The sequence below is a fragment of the Taudactylus pleione genome, unplaced genomic scaffold (genome assembly GCF_031769625.1).
Source record: "Taudactylus pleione unplaced genomic scaffold, aTauple2 ptg000513l, whole genome shotgun sequence".
Taxonomy (NCBI): Eukaryota; Metazoa; Chordata; class Amphibia; order Anura; family Myobatrachidae; genus Taudactylus; species Taudactylus pleione.
In genome coordinates, this window is record NW_028284915.1 from 4,581,567 (window position 1) to 4,604,014 (window position 22,448).

Sequence of the window (22,448 nt, forward strand, 5' to 3'; positions counted from 1 at the left end):
TGACATAAACCTAGGATCAAGCACAGTCGCCAAGATATAGTGATCCAATTTCAAGATACTGGCAACCCTTGGATCCTGGCGAAGCAAACAAAGGACTTGATCTACAATTTATTGGAATCACTTTGTTTCATCTCCTCCTTTAATTTCTCAAACTGATTTTCCAAAAGCCTAATTAGGGGAATCACCTGACTCAAGCTAGCAGTGTCTGAACTCAGAGCCTGATTCAGACCCGCTCTCTATTATGCGTTCACATGTAGCCTGCCGATGTTTGCAATCTGTGCATGCATACAAGATGCAGTGCACATGCGCAAACTAGTCCATGCAATCGCAAAGCAATCGTACCATGTATACAGATGCTCCACTAGAATGAGTGACAGACCGTGCCATTAGTGGGTGGTGACAGTGGTCGCTGAAAACGGTGGTGTGAATGCAGGCGTGTCTATGCTTCTGAATGCCATGTCAGGGGTGTGCATAATTAAGACGCATCGTCAGCATATACGTCACATGGCTGAATTACACACAGCAGCACTTGCATTGCTTGCGGTAGGGAATGGTCAGCTACAAGTGCTGCATATGGGTCCAATGTTACTGATTGTTTAGTACACTTCCTGGACACGATGTATGTTACTAAGGGAAAGTACGCATCTTGTGACAGGCTGGTGGGCGTTTAACTACATACCACGATCGCACAGCAAGACATAGTGGGCATGCTAATGTCTTGCTAGCGATCTCGGGATTTTCATACTTTGGCTGCATAAGGCTGCGTCCAAATGCATCCTAGCGAGCGGGTCTATATCAGGCCCTCACTTCACAGATAGCTACTTCAAAGGGTTTGAACACCATGCACAAGATGGAAAGCATTCTCCACTGTGCTGGACTGAGGAACACTACCCCTCCTCTCCCAATGTCATGGTTGTTGTATAGCTCTGAATGACTTTTTGCTGTTCATCCATCCGCTAAAGCATATAAAGGGTGGATTTCTACCAAGTTACCACCTCTTGCTTTCAGTTGGTGGCAGGGCAAATTCAACTGTTCTTGCAACTTCTGCAATCTACTGCATGCTGTGGCTGAATGGCGAAAATGTTCCAAAATTTTTCGGCCCACAGACAGCATCTCCTGCATGCCCCTATCATTTTAAAAAAAAAACCTGTATCACCAAGTAGATTGTGTGAGCAAAACATGGCACATGTTAGAATTCATCCATCTGTAATGCTCTCACAATATTGGTGGCATTGTCAGAAGTTACAAATCCTGAGGAGTGTCCAAGTGGGGTAAGCCATTTTGCTATGACATCTAGTTTTCTAAGAAGTCGTCAGCAGTTTGCCTGGCATTTGTTAGATGCTGCTGCTGTTCCTGCTGTTGAAGGTAATTCACCCACCCAGTGGGCTGTTACAGTCATGTAATCTTTAGTTTACCCAGTTCTGCTGGCATCAGCTACACAAATATCTCCCTCATCCTCTTGCACTTCCTTGGTGGCATCCTCAATTTCTGTCATTAGCTATACTTCTGCTGCTCATCCTTACACTTGCAGAGTGAACAGAAATGGTGAAAGGCAGCTTCCCTGCGAATACAGTGTCACAAAGGTCAGGCTCTCACATAGCACTTGAGGACACACTTAGACTCTCCTCAGGGATTTGTGATTGTGATACTTCTGTTTGTAAACACACAGTTTTTTCTACGGTGTTAGTGGTTTTCATTTTTTTTACACCTCTTCTGGACTCTGAGTGAAAAGGCCTTGTATCGTCATGAGAGGCAGAAGAAGATGCCTCACTGACTGTTTCAGAACCACCACTCATAAATAAAGGCCAAGGCCTGAGCCTTTCCTTGCCAGTGCGTGTGGTGAATGGCATATTGCCAATTTTATGATTTTTAGCACTAAACTTTCCCTTTAATAGAGGCGTATTTGTTTTTGTCTTTACCCCTGTAAAATATAGATTTTTTAATTTCAGATGCCCTGACTTAAACCTTCTATGCCCTTGAGCATTGGCTCTAGATTACGTTGAAAGACTAGTATCGTCATCATGAATGTTGCAGCAGCTGCTGAGAGAGTATTTGCTTGCTGCCCCTGGTCTTCTATAAACTGATTGCTATGCATTTTATAAGAGGTAGCTTGGCTCACACTGCGTGGATTCAGATCGCTTTTAAGTTCACGCTATGGGGTACTACAGCATACTGTGGTGCAGTGCACAGAAGAGTAGAAATACAACAATTTTTATTTTTAATTTTAAACTAGCAGCTTGGCTCAGACTGTGTAAAGCGACACCACTTTTACGCACATGATCTGGGGTACTACAGTGTACTGGGGTGCAGTGCACAGAACAGTAGAAATAACATTTTTAATTTAAATTTTTTTACTTTTTTATTTTTACAACTTTTTAACAGCTTGTGGATGGACATAGTGACAGCAGCACAGCCCCTTAGATGGACACAGTGACAGCAGCACAGCCCCTTAGATGGACATGGTGATAGCAGCACAGCCCTTTAGATGGACACAGTGACAGCAGCACAGCCCCTTAGATGGACACAGTGACAGCAGCACAACTCCTTAGATGGATACACAGACAGCAGCACAGCCCCTTTGATGGACACACTGACAGCAGCACACCCTTTTAGTTGGACACAGTGAGAGCAGCACAGCCCCTTTGATAAACACACGGACAGGAGCACAGCCCTGATGGTCACCGCAGTGCGTAGCACATGGCAGCATGACTGTAGTGCAATGACGCCGAGTCACGCCCGCCGCGCCTTTTATAGAATCCAAAACCCACGAGAATTTAACGCCGGGAGGATGACATTCGGCCGCGTTGTGAAATCCGAGCCTGGTGGGAACACCCGAGCCAGGGAATGGATTAGATTCGGATCCCCAAGTTTAGTTGCATGAGATCTACGGTATGTTTCAAGATGTTAGTAAATTGGTAATTGGATATCTGTGTTAATTAGTGCTTCATATATTTTTATTTCTTTGTTTGTACTGACTAAAATGCACAAGTAAAGGCTTAAAAAAATATTGATTCTCTACACTATAACCAGGTAGGCTATTGAAAAATGTCTAATCAATGTTTACTATACAAATACAGTTATGTCACTTAAACGGCTAGAAGCAGATATGTTTTATTTGCTTTAGATATGTTTTTATCTTTTTTGTACATACAGGAGCTCATGTAGAGCTGGACGTATGTTATGTCACGTATCCAATAGCAGATATTAATGAGCGTTCGCACGATTACGACATCGTAATCATGTAATCGCTCAATAATCGTGCACAAATCGTGCACTACATTGTAGGAAACGACCAGCAATGCGCGCTCCCGCTGGTCGTTTCTGACATCAATCATCGGCCGATAACGACAGATTGATCATGTTCAGGGATGAGAGAGGGTACCCACACTGAATGATGATATCGTTCAGTGTAGGCACAAGGTGCGTACACACTAGACGATATGCTCCCTGAGCGATATCGTCTAGTGTGTCCCCAGCAGGGTGTGCTCAATGTCGTTCATGACATTGAGCACACCCGCTGAACGATATCATTAACAATATCGTTCAGCACCGAGCTATCTCCCCCATTCCCCAACATGCAGCAACCTGATGACATCGTCAGGTTGGCCTGCATGTTAACCCGATGAACGATGATGACGAACGACCCGCGGGAACGTGCGTCGTCATTATCGTTCATCGTTTTTGTGATAAAAATGGACGATAAAGTGGACAACTGAATGATAACGATATCGTTATCGTTCAGTTGTCCACTTTAATCGCCCAGTGTGTATGCACCAACACAGTGGATGAGGAACGACTGTACGATTACAATGCCGTAATCGTACTGTCATTACCTCATCTGTCAGTGGATGTGTAGCTTAAGGGACAGTGATGGGTTCTCTGGTTCAACCTGTGCTGAATAAAATAATGCATTTCCATACTGCACACAAAAAAAGATTTACGCTTCTTGCATATGCAGAATCGGTTGCATGTTCCGCTGATGGGTGGAATAGGGTAGGGAAAGGGTGTGCAAGCATACAGTAAATGCAACTAAGTCAGACCTGAACAAGGACACATGGGAGACCTCTTATAAGGTTCATGCCAATGTCCGTTGCTGTAGCTGCTGCTGTTGTACAGTTTCTTCTATTATTCATTAAGCTAGCTCTTCCTGAATGTCAGTGCTTCTCATGATAATTTGGTCACTTTACAAATTAGTATTTTAATCAGCACCACCAGCAGGTAATGCCATAAACGTGACAGAAAGCAAAAGTTAATGTCTTTCATTTGTAATAAGCCAGCTGCTTTAAATGCCATGCTTATATACTGTAAATCCGTGCAGCATTTTATGTGCTGTGTAACAAGGGGGGGTGTGTGTGTGTTTGTCTGTGAGGTTTTTCTTTTATTTCTTAGTTTCTGTTGCTTTTGTCTGTGCTGCAGTTGCTGATGATGTCTCATATACACATCCAGTCTACACACAATACAGCTAGTGGAATCTGCTCTACAACCAGCCTCAGAATAGCACATTGCTTCTGTCAGTGTGGCTGCTTTTTACACCTGAATCACTCACTGCTGTTCCTCACTTGAAGGCAGATCCTTTGACCTAAGCAGATTAGACGCGTGAACGACACAGCAAGCTATCTGTGCTTTTCAAGGAAGAGATTTGGCTCCAAAATAGGGCACTAAGCTTTTCAGCCTTATGCCTATTTACCTAGTCAGCACGATGCAGTATCTCAGGGTGCTTAGTAGCCTCCTGGGGAATCAACTGGGAAACAAAAGCAGAAGTGGCAGCCGCTGCAAATGTGGAAGTCTGTGCCATTAGAGGAAACACTTGCTAATAATGGCCTGTGAGACCCAGGTTTCCTTGGTTTCCATGACAGCTATTAGGTACCATAGAAATTGAATTGCACACTGCTCCTGGGGGAGTGAAAGGGTGTTTGAATGACAGAGCATATTACCTAGAACTTGTCGTGTTCATCCTTTGGCAAAACTAACTGGATTATTTTTTTACGAATCCTGTGTCTTTTGCTTTTAGAAGATCCGGATTTACTGTAAACGTTTATTTCCAATAATCTATTTTATCTGTTTTTTTTCGTGTATAGAACTGAGCTTGGAAAATCAAGGATATGATATATTACACAGGTGGGCTACAACGGGGGAGTGCAAGCATCAAGTATCCAATCAGGTATTGGTTACCTGCAGCACCAACAATATGCCCCTGCAACAGATTTCTGTAGTCCCTGTACGGGAAACTGCTAGCAATGGGAGAAGTTCAATGGGAAAAAACAGGGAGAAGAACAAAGAAGTTCAGGTCAGTAAGGGATTGTTCTTCCTCAATGTGACACAATACTGCTTCTTATGTAAAGATGAAAGCTTTTTACATAAGAAGCATCAATGTTAGCAGCAATGAGTGCTATGCATGCTTGATATTATGAGATGCTTCTATGATTATTATCTATATGGTTCATTTGGCTTTGTTATATAAAATAAATTAACATATAAGTCATATTAATTAGGATATTATTGGTACATTGATTTTATTTGCAGAACTGTAGATGGTTAGGATAATGTATTTTATTTCTGTTTAATGGAACTGCAGTTTTTAATCATTTACTATGTAGTAAATTATAACTATGATGATTATTACTATGATCACTATTTAGCCATTACAGTATTAAAATTATAATTGAACTTTTTATGATTATGCATTACGTATAGCATTACAATTCAGTAAATGAAGTTAAACAAATGCTTGAATGTCTGTGCCATAAATAATTACTCAAGACACTACACATGAAAGCTTTTATTATTAGTCTACTTATTAATTAGAGCGATGAGATGCTATAAAAAGGACAACCTTTTGTCAGGAGTCAGTCATCTTTTTCTGATCTTATCATTATCATAATTAATTAGAATACAGCACTGGTTTCTAATGATGAGAGAGCTTTGTGTGCTTTCATAAAGACAGGATTAATATGATGGAATGTTTCTAAATGATTGACATTGGTTATATTTTTAACTATGTAAAAAAGGTAAAATAAATAAAAATATATAGATTTCAACTTGGTTTTAATAGTAATAAAACATAAATTTTCACACCCAGTTGAATATACATTATATCACAAATAATAATAATATATAAAAGAATTGTTGCCATAAAATATTTTGTTATGAAACACATAGTGCCAATAAGAATTACACTATAGATTCTAAACTCCCACTTGCAGAGTCCTCTCTGATTTATATATCTGTCTGTATCTGTATGTTACGTCCCATGTTGTAATTCAAAGTACACTGTAGAACACAGGTCCTCAGGACTCCAAACAGTGCATGGTTTTTCAGGTCTCCTTACAGAATCACAAGTGAAAGATTTAGCTCCACCTGTGGATTTTTTAATGTGTCAATGAGTAATGATTGCTCCTGTGCACTTGTTGGATGACCTGAAAAATGTGAACTGTGTGGGGTCCTGAGGACCGAATTTGAGAACCACTGCTGTAGAATACATTGGCTATTGATATATACTGTAGATAGAAGTAAAATCATGACAAGTACTCTGCAGTGACCACCACTGATGATGCCCGTTACCTGGGGTGAACTGGGACAAATAAATAGCCCTGATATTTAAGCACAACAGTGCAGATTTAAGAAAGACACATTATATAATGCAGTGTTCAACCTCTTGGCTAGGTAAAACAAAATTAACTCTAAACTTAACTATATCTTAAGCCCTTCTGCCATTTGTCATAATGATATACAAGCATTAAGCATCCTATTACATTAACTTCCGTAGCTGATTTTACTCTAGGATTGTGCATTCTGTGTATGCTGATCTCTATAAGAAAAGAGTTGAGAGGTGTCTAAAATATGACATCAAACTGTAGTTGACCTTTTACAATTTTGTGAGGGGGAAATGTTTCAAACCTTTAAGAAAGACAAAGTGAAGACAATGCCTATAGCAACCAGTCAGCTTCTGTCATTTATATAGCACAGACAGTTAGAATCTGATTGGTTGGTGGAGAAGTTGACAAGTGGAGATAGCATAAGTGGAGTGCCCATAGCAACCAATCAGGTTTTACCTATCGTTTTATAGAATGTACTTGATAAATAATAGGTAGAAGCTGATTGGTTGCTAAGGGCAACTTCTCCACTTCTCTACATTTTAGAAGGTTTGATACATTTGCCCCTCTATCCCAATGAATGCAGACAATACTTTGATATGCCTTGGCACTTCAAACTTTAAATTTGTGGCACACATGAGTATTTCAAAATATTGTTGCAGAGTTAAAATGTCATCATGTTTATATACATATTTATATTGTAATGTTGTGGTCTCCATTGTGACCTTATGACTGTGTTCATGAGTAAAAAGTGTGGATTTATTAATATGAGACAGAAGAGTTTTGTATAATTCTGCAAATTAAATGCACTGATACCGACAGTCCGAACAGGCAAAACAGTCATACAAAAGGCACATTGCTATGGTGACCACTTGCATCTAGATTGTATATAGTATTTAAGTGGGCGGTCTGTATAACTCTCTTTAGCTTTCATTCTACAGTGGCTCTCTCAGCCAGCTCATTATTCTATTAAAAAATTGTAATGAAATCCATAGTTTGTGTTTTCCATCAAATAGGTTTTATTCATGCATGTTTGACATCAGTTTTATATCCACATATGGACTTGCTACCATGTTATGTTGCATCCTATTATCAATGCAGTGGTACTACAGGTTTAAAAATTAAGTTCAGCAAAAATGTAGGTTTTCTGTAAAATCTGTCCATCGTCTAAACTAGACAGTAGCGCTTCCGGGATACGTTCAGTATCCTGACACCTGTCAAAATCCCGGCACCGGCATCCCGACCGCCAGCATCCCGAAGGTAAGTAGCAGGGTTGGGGAGAGGGTTAGAGGTAGACACTAGTAGGAGGGTTTGAGTTAGGCACTAAGGGGGGAGGGTTAGGCACTAGGGGGAAGTTAGGTTTACGGTGTGGGGAGGGAGGGTTAGGGGTAGGGTTATGATACCTACCGACAGGTGTCGGTATCCTAACCCTGTCACGATGCCGGCCTCGGGATTTTGACCATCGGAATCCCGAGCGCCGACATTTCATACCCATCCCGTGCTTCCACCCACAATGTTAAACATTTACTCACGCCCACCAGCACACCAGTCCATTAATTCACTTGGGCTTATATGGGTCGTCAGGGCACGGCTGACTTGAACAGCAACAGAATAAGACTGGGGAGAGCTTGAAGATTATAGAATATTAAATATGAACACAAATCAGTTAAAAACTTTGCACATGATTCTCCTAAAGAAACCGATAAACCAGTAATAAGAGGCAGTAGAACTTTCTTAAACAGTGGCATAAAATATGCTAATGTGGGTATAACAAAAACATATCTCGAATGCAAATTCCTTGTTATTGAAAGATCAACTCTAAACTTTGTCATATAAAAAAGTAAACAGCGGCACCCTATTTAGCATTAACAGTGCATTTAACTAAAGCGTACACATTTGCAGTTGGGCAAACTATCATCTAGTGATTTAATGTCCCCACAGGGCCTCCAAGACTAGTACAGGCACTTTCTTTCAAGCTGTATTAGCTGGTTTGTAAAAAGTTGCTTAAAATATACAGTATTATGGAAGCATTTGTTGCATGTGGCTAGAAAGGATTGCTTACTAAATAGTTGTTTCATAAGTGTTCCTTTCTAAACACGTTAACAGCTACATTAAGCTCTTATTCAAAAAGATTGACCTGATTACCTATTTAGAGTAAATCCTGTCTTTTTTGCTCTTACTGGGTTACACAACATTTTTTTTTTCTTTTCCATGTGCTTGCTCTATATAATTTTTGTTACTCTAATGTAATATGCATTTTTAAACAAGTATTTAGGTGTGAGCTGCTTTATTCTACACCCAATGCATGTTTGATTCCATTATTAGCTCATGAATGAGCATATGCAGGAAGAAACACCCTAAAACCTCATAATCTAGTGAATAAATGTAAAGTTTACCAAATTCTCTAGAGATTGCTGTTGGAGACTTTAGAAGTAAATAAGTCCAATGGAAGAGTTAGAATTAAACACACTGACTGCAATGACAGTTGACTGCCAATTGGGTGTTCAGACAGCACTCCAGTACATGTATGACGGGGAGGAAATATACAAAAACTGCTGGCAGGTAATAATTAGAGATGAACGGGTTCGGATTTCAGAGATCCGAGCCCACCCGAATTTAGCAGATCCGAGTAAGATCCAAGCCTGCTTGAATTTTCCCGCCTTACTCGGATCTCTCAAATCGAGGCAAAAGCATAGAGACGAAATCTCGTGGTTCGCAAGCTTTCGTCTCTATGATCAATGTACTGTAGTGTATAAGGGACCACGCGACGGACGCCATTTCACTCCGGCTGTGGAGACTGAACAGGGAGGGTGGGTAGTGTATGGCTGGGAGAGGTGCTGGTGCTGTCTGCTGTGTCCTGGGCTGGTGACTGCTGATCCATTCTGGGCTGGTTCTATCACTGTGCTGTCTGCTGTGTCCATCTGGGCTGTCTGTGCTGTCTGCTGTGTCCTGTCCTGGTGTTTTTCATGTCTGCTGTGTCCATCTGGGTTGGTGCAGAACTGCAGATACGTCTAGGCTGGTGCTGTGTCCATCTGGGCCCAAGTTCTGGACTAAAAAAAAAAATATATAGTAAAAAAAAAAAATCAATCAAAGTGTCTTATATTTTTCTGTGTGTGTATGCGTGCGTGTTAGGCTTAACCGCAGTACCGCACAAGATCCTGCCAGCAACGCAAGTTGCAAGCTAGTGCTGCCCGATTCCAGTCGTGATCAATCTGTGCTCTGGGCACAAGTTCTGGAGCATAAAAAAATTTAAATCAATTGTCTTTTTTTCTTATAATTGTCTGTGTGTCTGTGCTTGTTAGGCTGAGCCGCACAAGATCTAGCAAGTCGGCAACGCAAGCTAGTGCTGCCCGACTCCAGTCTTGATCAATCTGTGCTCTGGGCCTAAGTTCTTGAGCATAAAAAAAATTAAAATCAATTGTCTTTTTATTTATCATTTACTGTCTGTGTGTGTGTGTCTGTGCGTGTTAGGCTTAACCGTACAAGATCCAGCCAGCAATGCAAGTTGCAACCTAGTGTTGCCCCACTCCAGTCGTGATCAATCATTGCTCTGGGCCCAAGTTCTTGAGCATAACAAAAATTAAAATCAATTGTCTTTTTTTTCCTGATATTTTTGTGTGTGTGCACGACTGCACATGTGTGAATTTTGTAACCGTACCTTGGCTACACTATTGGTGCTTGTGACACTGCTTCAAGACTGCAGAAAATATGGAGGGCTGTCAGATGACAGGAGAGCAAGGCCAAGAACCACATTTTGTAGCTGCCGCCAGCAGTGCAAGGCCATCAACTTCCTCATCCTCTATGAAGGCCCATGCCTCAGGGCTTAAGTCACACCATCGATATGGTAAAGCTACTTGTAATGAAGTTTAGAAAAAAAAATTGAAAGGAAATTTGCCTTTAGATAAACAAAAAATTGGCAATATGCCCTTCACTACACAAAGTGGCAAGGAAAGGATAAGGCATTGGCCTTTCTTTAGGAAGACTGCTGATTCTGATAGCCCTTTGGAAAAAAACAACTGTGTGCCCTGAGAAATCGAAATAACAAATCCCCGAGCAAAGTGCAAGTGTGTCTACGGTTGCCATGTGTGAGCCAGAATCCAAGTTCCAACATTTGTGTGCCCTCTGTAAATGTGGGGAAGGGCAATCAACATCTTGCAGACGTAGTCATCGAGGATGCTTCTGTGGAATTGCACATGGAGGAGGATATTTTGGTGGTTGAAGGTGCTAAAGATGATGAGGATGTTGATGATGAAGATGTTGGTGATGAGGGATGCCAAGGATGTCCTTTGTGTAAGTAAGGCAACAGCTGTTGCCCATGGATCGAAAAAGCCAAAGCCCATTGTTGTCATGCCGGGGCAAAAGACAAAAAAATCCACTTCTCACGTGTGGAATTATTTCCACCCCAATCCGGACAACAGTTGTCAAGCCATATGTAACCATTGCAAAGCAAGAGTGAGTAGAGGGAGGGACCTAAACCACCTAGGAACCTCCTCCTTGTTACGTCACTAGGAGCGCATTCATCAAATATCAAAGTGTATGTCGCCAAGTTCTAAAACTCAAAACGTAACAAGTCCAGTGTCACCTATCTGCTCCCTCTCTGTGGGATCCAAGTGACTTCGATCTCCAACACATGCATCATCATCAACATCCTCATTCGTGATCGGAAGTAATTTAAAAAAACAATTGACTATTAAACAGTCCTTTGATAGAGGAAGTAAGTATAACAGCTGTCACCCAGTTTCACAGCGGATCACTGACGCCATGACGGCTGTGCTAGTATTAGATGGTGAAATAATAAAAAATTAGGATGATAGTGTGCAGGAAGTGCAAAAGGAGGATGAGGGAGAAGTTTGTGTCCTATGTGACGCTAATGTGGATGTTGATGATAAGGATGTGGTTTGCGTAAATCAGCCACCAGTGGCTGCAGTTCTTGCTAATGATAAAAAGAAAGCCAGAAAAGCAAAGTCTTGGGTGTGGAATTAGTTTGATCTAAATTCTGACAACAGTTGTGAAGGCATCTGTTCCATTTGTAAAGATAAAGTTAGCAGAGGAAGGGACATTAACCATCTAGACACCTCCTCCCTGTTACATCATTTGCAGCAAGTTCATGCAATTTGTTTAACAAAATTAGAATTTGTAAATTAATAACAAGCAGTCCAGTATCTGCTACCAGCAGTTTGGACCATAACATGCAATCTCCACCACCAACACCCTCATCATCAACCTCCTCCTTAATAATTGAAGGTAGTCCTTCCAAAAATGTTTTGTGGGGGTCCAAACAAACCAAGGAGTTCAGCCACGAAAGTGTCAGTCTCCTAGTGGCTAAAGTGCTTGGTTTGTTAAACTGTGCATGTCCTTTTTATATCCCATATAAGAGTGTGTGGGAGGGACAATTCCATCTTGCACCTCTTTCCTTTACATTTGGCACAATTTGGGGCATTGCTAACTGACATTATAGTTTATTAAACTGCCATCCTGTCTGCCACTGCTGTGTGGCAATGTTTCATAGATGTCCTATATTTTTTTTAACTGCCGTGCGTTTGTGCTGCTGCTCTGTTGCTTACTTTAGCCAGCTAGCTCGCTGCAGCCTTTGGCCTGTATTGGTGAAAAATAGTGAAATCAATTTTGTGAGCTGTGAGGTGGTTAAAAATGCCTAGAAATGCCTGAAAATTATTATTATAAAGGTTAATAATACTGTAGAAACAAAAACAGGTCCAAATGATGTGGTTTTAGCTGTTTATATCATTTTTTGGAAAAAATACAGATCCAAAACCAAAACCTAAAAACAAAACACCAAGGAAAAAAAATCCCAAACCAGATTCAGATCCCAAACCAGGGGAGATCCAGATCCAAACCCAAAATCAAAACACGGCGGTCGGCACAAATCTCTAGTAATAATGTGGGGGGTTTGTTTATATAGAAACATCATAGCAACTATTATATATTGACTGGAAATGTTAACTGCTGGCTTACAAGTTTGAGATTTCTCATAGTGTTGGTGAATCTGAAACAAATAGTGCTATATATTAGCACTGTTTTCCCCAACATATTTAAATGTTGAAATAGAAACATAAGAAAATAAAGAAAAAGTTTAAAACATATTAAATGACAATTCAAGAGAACATATCATTCAACCAAAATCAAACAAAATTCACAAACAAAAGAAATGTGTCTTACAATTAAAAACATAGTTGTTATAAAATAAAACAGATATTGGGCAGTAAATTGGGATGCTGAAATGGGAATATACATGAAATGAAATAAACAAAATATACTTCTCTTAATGCATTTTTCTTGTAATGGTCAAGAGGGGATTTCATTCTGATAGGACATACCGGGAAAGAAAAATCACAATAGATTAATAATATAGCACACCCAGTAAATTCAAATGTAGATTCCTAAAGGCCAATTAATTAAAAACAAGGCTATGTGCAAGATGGATTCTCCATCTCCTCAAAGGTGTTAATTTGATTGTAGAACATTTGGGGCATACACCTTAAGTTTCAAGCTTACTTCAAAAATTCTTTAAAGTACCTTTTGGAATATGTCTTTTATATTATTTCAGAAGGTCTAGTAAAACAGTCATATATGTGAAGAAGAAATAATACTCATAAATTCCAATTAAATTAGTATTGATTAAAACATCAAAAGACAATGACAAGAAATAGAATATAACAAAAATGAAGAACTGTCTGTTTTAAATACCGGGGGATGTAACGAAGAGCGCACATTTCTCCTGTGCATACGAGAGTCAAACAAGCCTGCCTGTCTCCCCCTGCAATACATCAGTAGAACATTGGGGAAAAAAAACTTGCGTAGGTTGAGGAAACATTGGATCATCACCATTGCAGGGTTGCCTACGCAATCACGTAGAAAAATAGATGGCTACGTCTAAAATCGGAACCTATTACATAATTCCCTCTGTCTCAGATTATATACACAACAAGGTACTTTTCTAGCCATGCCATTGAAAGAGGAACTGCTAAGCTAGATTCAGTTTTGTATGTTCTTAGAGATAATAATGAAGCTTGTCAGCTTTATGGTGGTTCATTTATGTCTAGACTGGTGACTATATATCAATGAAGTAGAGATTGAATGGACTGTCAGAGACAGTCAGAAAGACATTGTCTGCATAAGGTGCAATTGTATGCTCTGTTGCCTAATGCTACTAGTGATATTAGAGTTCTGATGGATCTCAGCTCAACTGCCAGCAGCTCAATTTGAAAAGCAAAAATGAATTAGGAAAGTGGACAACTCTAGCGAGTGTCATTCATAATTTTGAGGGGAGGATAAGACTATTAGCTGATACTGTGGCCGAGATATAGTGATTTGATCCTGGTAAGAGAATTACCATGAAACCCTTTAATGCAAGAACTCTAGACATGAATGACCATGAAATGTGGTCAAATGGCCTGATTCTGAGGTGGACAGATCTCTGTGCATAGACACAATTTGAGATTATTTTTGGACACAGCGTAGGCGCAAGTGTGCGAATTTCTGCATTGATGAATAGACTAGGGAGCTCATTCAGACCCACTCGCAAGTTGCTGTCGCTCGCTGGCAAAAAGGGGCCGGATATTTAAATGAAGTGCTTGCAATTCATCGCGTAAGGACGCCCACTGTGTTTTAGAGAGCTACGGCAAAGTGCGCTCACAAGTGTCTAAAGACACCCCCTTGCCACTCGCAACACACGTCATCTCCGGGAAATGAAGGACTAATTGGGACCATCGAGAGCCATCGGAGCTGCTCGCAGCCCTTGGGGTTGCCTTAGCCTGCCGCAAGCACAGCGATCAGTGCCGGCTGAAATACATGCAGGTGATATGCACAATGACGCTACTTTGCTAATTATGCACTCCCTTTAAATGGCGTATTGGCGGCCTGACACACCTGCGTTCGCACATCCACTCCCCCGTTCACAAGCACCTTCCCCTGTTACCACCCACAAACGGCACTATCTGTCACTCAAAGCAGCGACCTGATAGTGGCTTACGAGCAACCAAAATCAGATCACAACGAATGGCTTGCGCACGCGCACTGCGAATTATACGCATGCGCAGATGGGGGAAAATCGCTAAATTTCTACAGTACTTGCTGGTCCAGAATAAAACCCACTTAATCTGGTTGGATAAAGTGATAGAGTATGGGAAAAGCTGAATTGCAAAAAAATATTTTTCTTAATTCAACTTTTAGAAATTATACTGGCTTATACTTTAATTGAACAGAAATTAGAGTCTCTGCCAGTTTTAGGAATTGCAATGATATTTGATAGTCATTGCATTGTCATGCTGCTATTGAATAAATTTGTCAGAACTGGGGACAATTCCCCAAGAAATTCGTATATTATTGGGGAATTATACCATCATGGGAGAGGGGCTGTGTAGAATTTTAAAGATTGGATATCTGAGTCTCTTCTATGTAGAAATCCATGTTTAGTGGAATGTGCAGTTGATAATTTAGGAAGTAAATGGGAGGAGAGATCAGGGTCATGTCCATCGTTCAGTGAGTCACACTCAGGAGGTGACATAGGCAGGTTATAAATTAACAATACCCCCTATATTCCACTGCAATTTGGTAAGCATCAAATTAGGATTGGTTAGTGTTAATTATATTATTCTGACTCATCATAGGGATTATTTTTGTTTGAGTTTATAACCCTACATTAAATCTACCTTGCCTGTTTTATCATAGAAATGTTGACAAAGCTTCTTCAAAGTGTTTTTACAAGACAAAAGCTTGTTCAGTTTACTAGCATCGATAAGACCAAGAGCATCTTTTAGAGTGAGGTCTCCAGTTGCAATAAGGAGAACACAATTTGGCTAAGAATCACATTTCACAAGGGTAGAGTTTTTGCGGTGCAGAAGATTTATTATTAATTGTCCTCTAATATTTGAATTATGTGCCTCCCAGATATATCCCAGAGGCAACTTGTCTAAAGCATTCAGTTAGAGGAGTTCTGTAATTGCCTTCTTAATCTCCTTGAATTGTCTGGTTAAGTAATTGAGAGTCATCAAGGTACCACAAGGCATAGGTTTAATTGGTATGGTAGACCTGCCCAAGATGGTGGGTCTGTAAATACTGATTGTGCAACCTAAAATCTTAGAAGCTTTCAACTTAGTTCCCAGAAATGGTGCAAAGTTTTTTTTTATTATAGATGCTACCTGTAACCCTGAAGAAGTCTTTCAATTGAATAATATTCTAATTTAGTAGTTCCTCCAAAGCTGGATTGAAAAATAAAACATGAGATACATAGCATGTGCCAAACAGGTAAATATGATTTAGAGTAATTAATTATTAGTAGTCGTATCTATGATATGTAGAATTTATGTATTGGACAGAATCCACATGTGTTTGCAACAAAGAGATGTTTCTTTGGTGTTTGCTGGTTCATCCTCCAATTTTTGATCCTGATATTCCCAAATGTAAGGAGAGCTAAAGCAGATAAAAAAGTGTAGACTAATATTAGCTAAAAAGGAAATTTCTGTGTATATATCTCAATATACTATTTGTTTAATAAAAAGTGCCTTGGAAATTAATTTGTGCGGCCGATGTCCTTCTGTGATAAATAACATAAAATGAGGCTAATCACTGCCCTGTTATAATAGTTCTTGGAAGAATAATATCCTTAAGAATGAAAATGAGTTTCTCAGAGAATATTTTGTGATGTGATGTTGAGTTTATGGGCATGTTTACGCTGAATAATATTGTTATTAATATTATCAATGATGTATGATGTACTTGATGCTGTCTGGGGGTTTGCTCTCTTTCTATCCTCCTCTCTCTCTATAGCATTACCCCCACTCTTTTTCTTATCCTCTCTCTCACCCTCTTACTCCATCATTTTCTTCACCTCATATGTCTATTTCTCTTATCAGCACTTGATTTTATAATACAGATAGAGATAGATTATCCTTAAATTAAGTTTTCTCTTTTCATCTTTACTATTGTACCTTTGGGACATTGTAATTTTTTCTTATCTACAGAATGTTTTTTTCTTTCTGTATGCGGCTCCTGTAATCCTGTATGTCTTTTTCCTTCTTTTATTGTTATATTGTTTTCCATTTTTTGTTGCGGATAATGTTGTTTTGTGTCATAGGTTGATTTCCATGAGAGTCTTTGTTTCCAAGTTGGTATGTGATGAGCAAAGGTGGGAGGTGCTGTGGGCAAAGTGGGTGGAGCTAGAGTGGGGATGGGGCATCAATTGGTGCGTAGCCAATTTAAAAAAAAAATAATTGGTATAGTTTGGGCTGTGGGGGTGGGTGTTACTATAACATGTCAATCTACCATATAAGTATATATAATTTTTAAATTGATATTTCCAGTCAATACAGTATACAGTAATGCAGCTTTTTTATTGGATAGTTCCTGGAGACTTAATGTTTGGGCAGGATTGATCCTAAAATCCTTACCTGGTCCTTGGCATAGTTTTCTACTCTGCGCTTATGTGATCCAAAAGATCGACACAGGACTGGCGACCGGCCATCCCTAAGTTAAAGTTTTTTTATTTTTTTATTTAATTTAATGAAAAATGAATTACTTGGGGTGAGAGGGTGTTCCTGAATCATTGGGTGAAACCCTGCATGAACAGGGTAGCACCTTCTGGGATTATCCAAAATCTTTTATTCCCTTTACTAAGAGAAGACACCTAAGACTGGTATGTGGACCAGTTAATTGTTACCCAATCTGACAAAAACTAAATTACAGTAAATCACATATAACAGGGATGCCATTCCTTTAGGACCTAAAGAAATGGCAGCCATGTTATGTGTGATTTACAGTACTTAAGTTTTGGTCATAATTCCAATTTAGATCCATACAGTAACACATGCAGCACTTACCACCAAGCAATTAGATATTTAAATTAAAATTCCAAAGATTACCGGCTGTAAATTGTTTATACTGACACCTCAATAGTAAAAAAGAGGAATCGAATCCTGACTATAGCCTTAGAAGTAAAAAAAAAATAGCTGTATTCACTCTGGTTTGTATGATTTAGGCATTCAAGTCCAGTAAATTCGATATCAGCTGCAACAGGGTGTAATCGGCTTACTTAAAGCATATAATATCCCACCGCACAAGTGTTCTGGAGCACCTTACAAAGTACATAAACAAATAGATTGATTTACAGTGACTTACAGTACAGTACAATACAATACAATACATTACAGAACATGGATAATATACATTGCTACATTTGCGACCATAAGACCCAGATAAGCAACAATGCAAAGCAACCAAGTGTTAGGTGCCCTGGTAGAGAGTAAGGAGAAGAAGTAGATCGTACTTGCAACAGAGTGACTCAATCTTAACTCAAATCTTTCTATTATTTATCATTGAAAACTTCAATAAAGATACTTTATTAGATGATTATGATGAAGCACTCTGTACACATAAAGAAACAGTTCATAATGAATGTATAAAGAAAATATATAAACATAAAAAATATATAGAAATCAATTATCATGTTTAGAGGCCATAATATAATATCAAACCTATATTATTGACAAATATATAAGACACTATTTAAAAATAACCAGCCAAAAAAAAATATATGTATATAATGGTTGATATTAGTGCCAAATAGGCTGATGACTAATGACATTATTATGTCAAAGTAAAAATATATATATACAAGAGTATATAATAAACAAATTAAGTTTAGAGCTGTTAAAGTTGCAGGATTTTTTTATTAAAATTACAAATTTTAAATCATTGGAATTTAATTGTGCAATAAACAGTGCTAGTGAGTACTTGTCACCCTCCCAAATAAAAAATAAATCATCTATGTAGCGACCATATATCATGAGGTTTGCACTCAGCCCATCACCCACAATGGAAATTCTCAAAGGTACCCATGGGTACCCTCGTGCCCATGGCCATCCTGAGTGTCTGTAAATAAAATGTGTGATCAAAAACAAAATAATTATGTGAAAGAGTAAAAGCAATAGAGTCCCAAATAAATTGTCTCTGTCCTTCAGTGACCTCATTATCCATTTGAAGAGTGTTTTCTACAGCCCTAATACCCTTTGCATATGGAATATTGGTGTATAAGGCCTGTATAATCTCACATCACAAATAAATATTTGTCCTTCCAGTTAATATCTTTTACTAAATGTAGGAAATGATTAGTATCCTTAATATGAGATCTCTGTGCGGCGGCATAGGGCTGGAGAAAGAAATCAACAAATTGTGAAAGGTGTGAAGTGAGTGACCCAATACCCGCTACAATTGGATGCACCGGTGGGTTTTGTGGGATTTAGGGAGGTTATAATATGTGGGTATAACTGGGTGCTTAAGTGACAAATAGGCTCTTACTTCCCTCGAGATCACCCCATCACTCAGTACCCTGTTTGCAGAACATCATGTTCCTTCTGGAATAAATTGGTGGGATCACCCAGCAGGACCTTATACTGATTCCTATCCCCCAAATGTCTGTGTGTCTCTGTAAAGTAATCCTTGGTGCCATGAATAACGATCCCTCCACCCTTATGTGGTTTGATAATGATGGAGGGATCACCAGACAATTTTATCAAAGCTTTTTTTTCCTCAATATTAAGATTGTCTCTATATTTTGATTTCCTTTTTTTGTTTTATACAAGGTTTGTAAATGTGTTTATTGTTTTTATATAGAATATACCAATAGAAGCACTTTTGATTTGGATGGCAAAAAAATTAGATTTCCTCTTGAAGGTACTCATCCTTAATGTATTATTAACATAAAAAATGTAGCAATGTAACGCTTGACTCGCCTCACTCTGGAGACTTTGTGTGGGTAATTCACCATCACCATTGTCACTTAGTAATTGATTAAGGGCCTCAAAGGGTTCTGTATCCCCATCATCTACAAAAATGGGTCATGATTCGTCCTGAAGGTCATTAGATTTCAGTTTTATTAAAGCAAAGTAATTTTTATGGCATAGGGTACTTACGTGTTAATTTCAATTGACAAATAGATCAAAAAACTTAGAGCCTCGTGCTGGGCAAAATTTGAGACCTTTATTTGGGCTTATTTCATCATTGGTTACAGTTTTTGATGATAGATTAAAAATGCCCCTACTGATAATTTTTTTAATTGAGGAATCGTGTTTTTCTTTTTGTACCTCTTACTTTCCTCTGATTACACCTCCCTTCCTCTTTTTGTTGATTCTAGAGATAGAACTTGATATTGGTTTTTAGTTGTAGCTGTGGAGGATGTTCTGTCCTCCATTCCCCCTCTAAAAAAGGATGGGATGTATCTCTAGTTCTACAGGGACTCATCTCAAGCTTCCTTATTCCACCTGCATCTTATTTTTTTTTAGGTCTAATATATGGATCTTTTGTTGTGATATTTTTGTTGGCCCTAGATGAGCTACCAGTATGCCCCTGAGCACCTCTGAGTGGACTAAAATTATTCCTCTTATGGTCTGGAGGGGAACCTATCTTATGATCTTAATTTTCTGTGTGGTGCTTATTCCCATTGAAGTGCCTCCTATATGAATCCCTATGGGTATACTGATGGCCTTGCCTAACTGATTTATTATTCCCATTTGGGTCCCTTATAGGGATCACTAGGATAATGTTCATCCCTATTGAAATGTCTCAAGCCAGAGTCAGAGTAATTGTATCTCCTCCTATCCAATATAGTTCCTCTGTTGTTTTGTCTCTGACCAGAAAAACTACAGTCCCTCCTACCTTGAGTGTGTGTGCTGTGTAGTTCCTCCTATCCTGACCATATGTACTAAGGTAGTTCCTCCTTTCCAGACCAGGAGTAATTCCTGGTTCCAGAAGCTTTCCTTTATGTCCTCTCCTCCCCTCTTTCATAATCACTCTTGTCCCTTTTGATATCTCTTTCATACCTTTCAATTTTTTTATTTAAGATAGAATCTCTTTCCTTATATTCTGGATTATCTATATATGGTATTAACAAGTTCTTGATTTCATGTATTTCCTTGATGATTCCTTCTATCTTATTATTTCTGTAGCTCACTAATCATTCCATTAGGGAAAATGAACAGTCATCAAGTCCATTTCTCTTTAAGGGTAGGATCATCTATAATAGAGAGTGCTTTAAAAATTATCAGACCCCTAGGTATCTTTTCGGAAGAAACATAGTTTTTCAAAGTTACCATATCTCACCAATGGTGGGTTTTGCCCTTTAATAAATCTTCTAGTCTATAGAATAATTGATGAAATTCATCTTTCTTATTATCATGAGCTAAAGGCTGTAAATCATCCAAGCCTTTTAGCTCTTCAACATATTTCTCCTGTATACTGGTACGTTCATTGAAACAGGATAATAGAACCATAATGATCTAAATAAAACAATGTGATACCACAGTGTGTATTGATCTTAATCCTATTAAAAAAAATGACTGATTATATCCCAAATGCTGTATGTATGATTAAATGCTGCTAATTTACAAATAACAAAATAACTAAAATGTGTCTCCTTTAAATGTTCAGACTGCAAGAGTTAGCTGCCAGGTCATCAGTCTGACATATTATGCTTTTTCAAAGTAGGTAACCAGCTCATTGACTTACCTGCATGGTATTCTAACAAAATAAAATCCTTGGTACATATTTTATGGCAAATATCTTAAATACCACATATTAGTGTTTGGGTGCTTAATGGAAAGAATATTACAACATATAGTGTTCTATCGGAACAAATACCTTAGTATATTTTATATCATGGCAATATCTTAAATATCATATATTAGTTTAAAAGCACTAGGTGAAATGAGTATGATAGGACTGTGATAAGTCTATTAAAAGGTATGAAATATAAGTGATATGCAAATATATATAAGTGTAATACATGAGGTATATGACTTTCACAATTAAGGAGAAAGCTAATAAACATGATTGAGTATTGGTGTATAGTAAGTGTAAAGTAGAGAAAACATAAGATTATTTCCAGGATAAATACTTATAAAATTATAAAAAATTGGATAATAATAAATGTTGGACCTGATATTTCATAGAAAAGCTCCAGAATATTTTTGTTAAGTCTGTTGGGTGTATGTGAGCCCATTGTAAAGGTCCACTTACTTTCGTATTGTAATCACTTGGTAGTCAAATAGCCACTTCTTATACTAAGCTTGATTTTTTTATATAAAAAACATTTAATGACTCCTTTATGTAAATAGAAAAAATGTCTTCTGACAGACATAAGTTGTTTTGACTTCAAGTCATTTTCAGCATGGCAAATATTGCCCACATGTTAACAATATTCTAGGTTTTAATGGTCTTGTGGTCATGCTGATGTATTTTTTATTGTACGGACATTGTTTGCAATAGACCCTCCAATGTAATCAACTATGTTGTAATTCTCATTAAATTAATCTTTAAGTTCAAGGGTTTTATAAAAGTGTGAAGATGCCCTACATGATCCCTCTTCTTTATCCAAAAGTAATACATGCCAATGTTTTTGTATTATATGCTAAATATCTTTCCAATGTTCACAATAGTTCCCCACAAATCCAATAGCATCTGTTTGGTTATCCATTTTGGTTTTGGGGTAAATGAGTGTAGATAGGTATTTTTTCTAATTATATTATTAGCTTGTTTGAACGCCCTTTTACTATAACCTCTCTCAATAAATCTTTCTATCAAGAGGGTGGCCTGTTTGTCATATTACTAATTTTCAGGGCAATATCATCTGAGTCATAGAAAGTCCCCTTTGGGTATTCCTCAGAGGATTGGTGGAAAGTGTGCACTATTTTTCTGCAACAGGCTTTTGGTAGCAATTGGTTTATTGTGTAATGCTGTTGTGATTCTATGATTTTCATTCAGACACATAGGGGGAGATGTATCAAATCTAGGAGAGATAAAGTGGAGAGAGAAAAAATACCAACCAATAAGCATCTGTCATTTTTC

At 38.5% G+C, this 22,448-nt stretch overlaps 1 protein-coding gene across 1 annotated transcript in view; it reads left to right on the plus strand.

Moving 5' to 3' along the window:
- Positions 1 to 4,473: 4,473 nt before the first annotated feature.
- The window catches only part of MARCHF1 (membrane associated ring-CH-type finger 1), a 314,931-nt gene continuing 296,956 nt past the window's right edge, over positions 4,474 to 22,448 (plus strand). The window contains exons 1-2 of the mRNA XM_088450275.1: positions 4,474 to 4,863; positions 5,079 to 5,287. Of these exons, the coding sequence (XP_088306401.1) occupies positions 5,189 to 5,287 (99 nt within the window). The 5' untranslated portion in view covers positions 4,474 to 4,863; positions 5,079 to 5,188. The remainder of the gene's footprint in view (positions 4,864 to 5,078; positions 5,288 to 22,448) is intronic.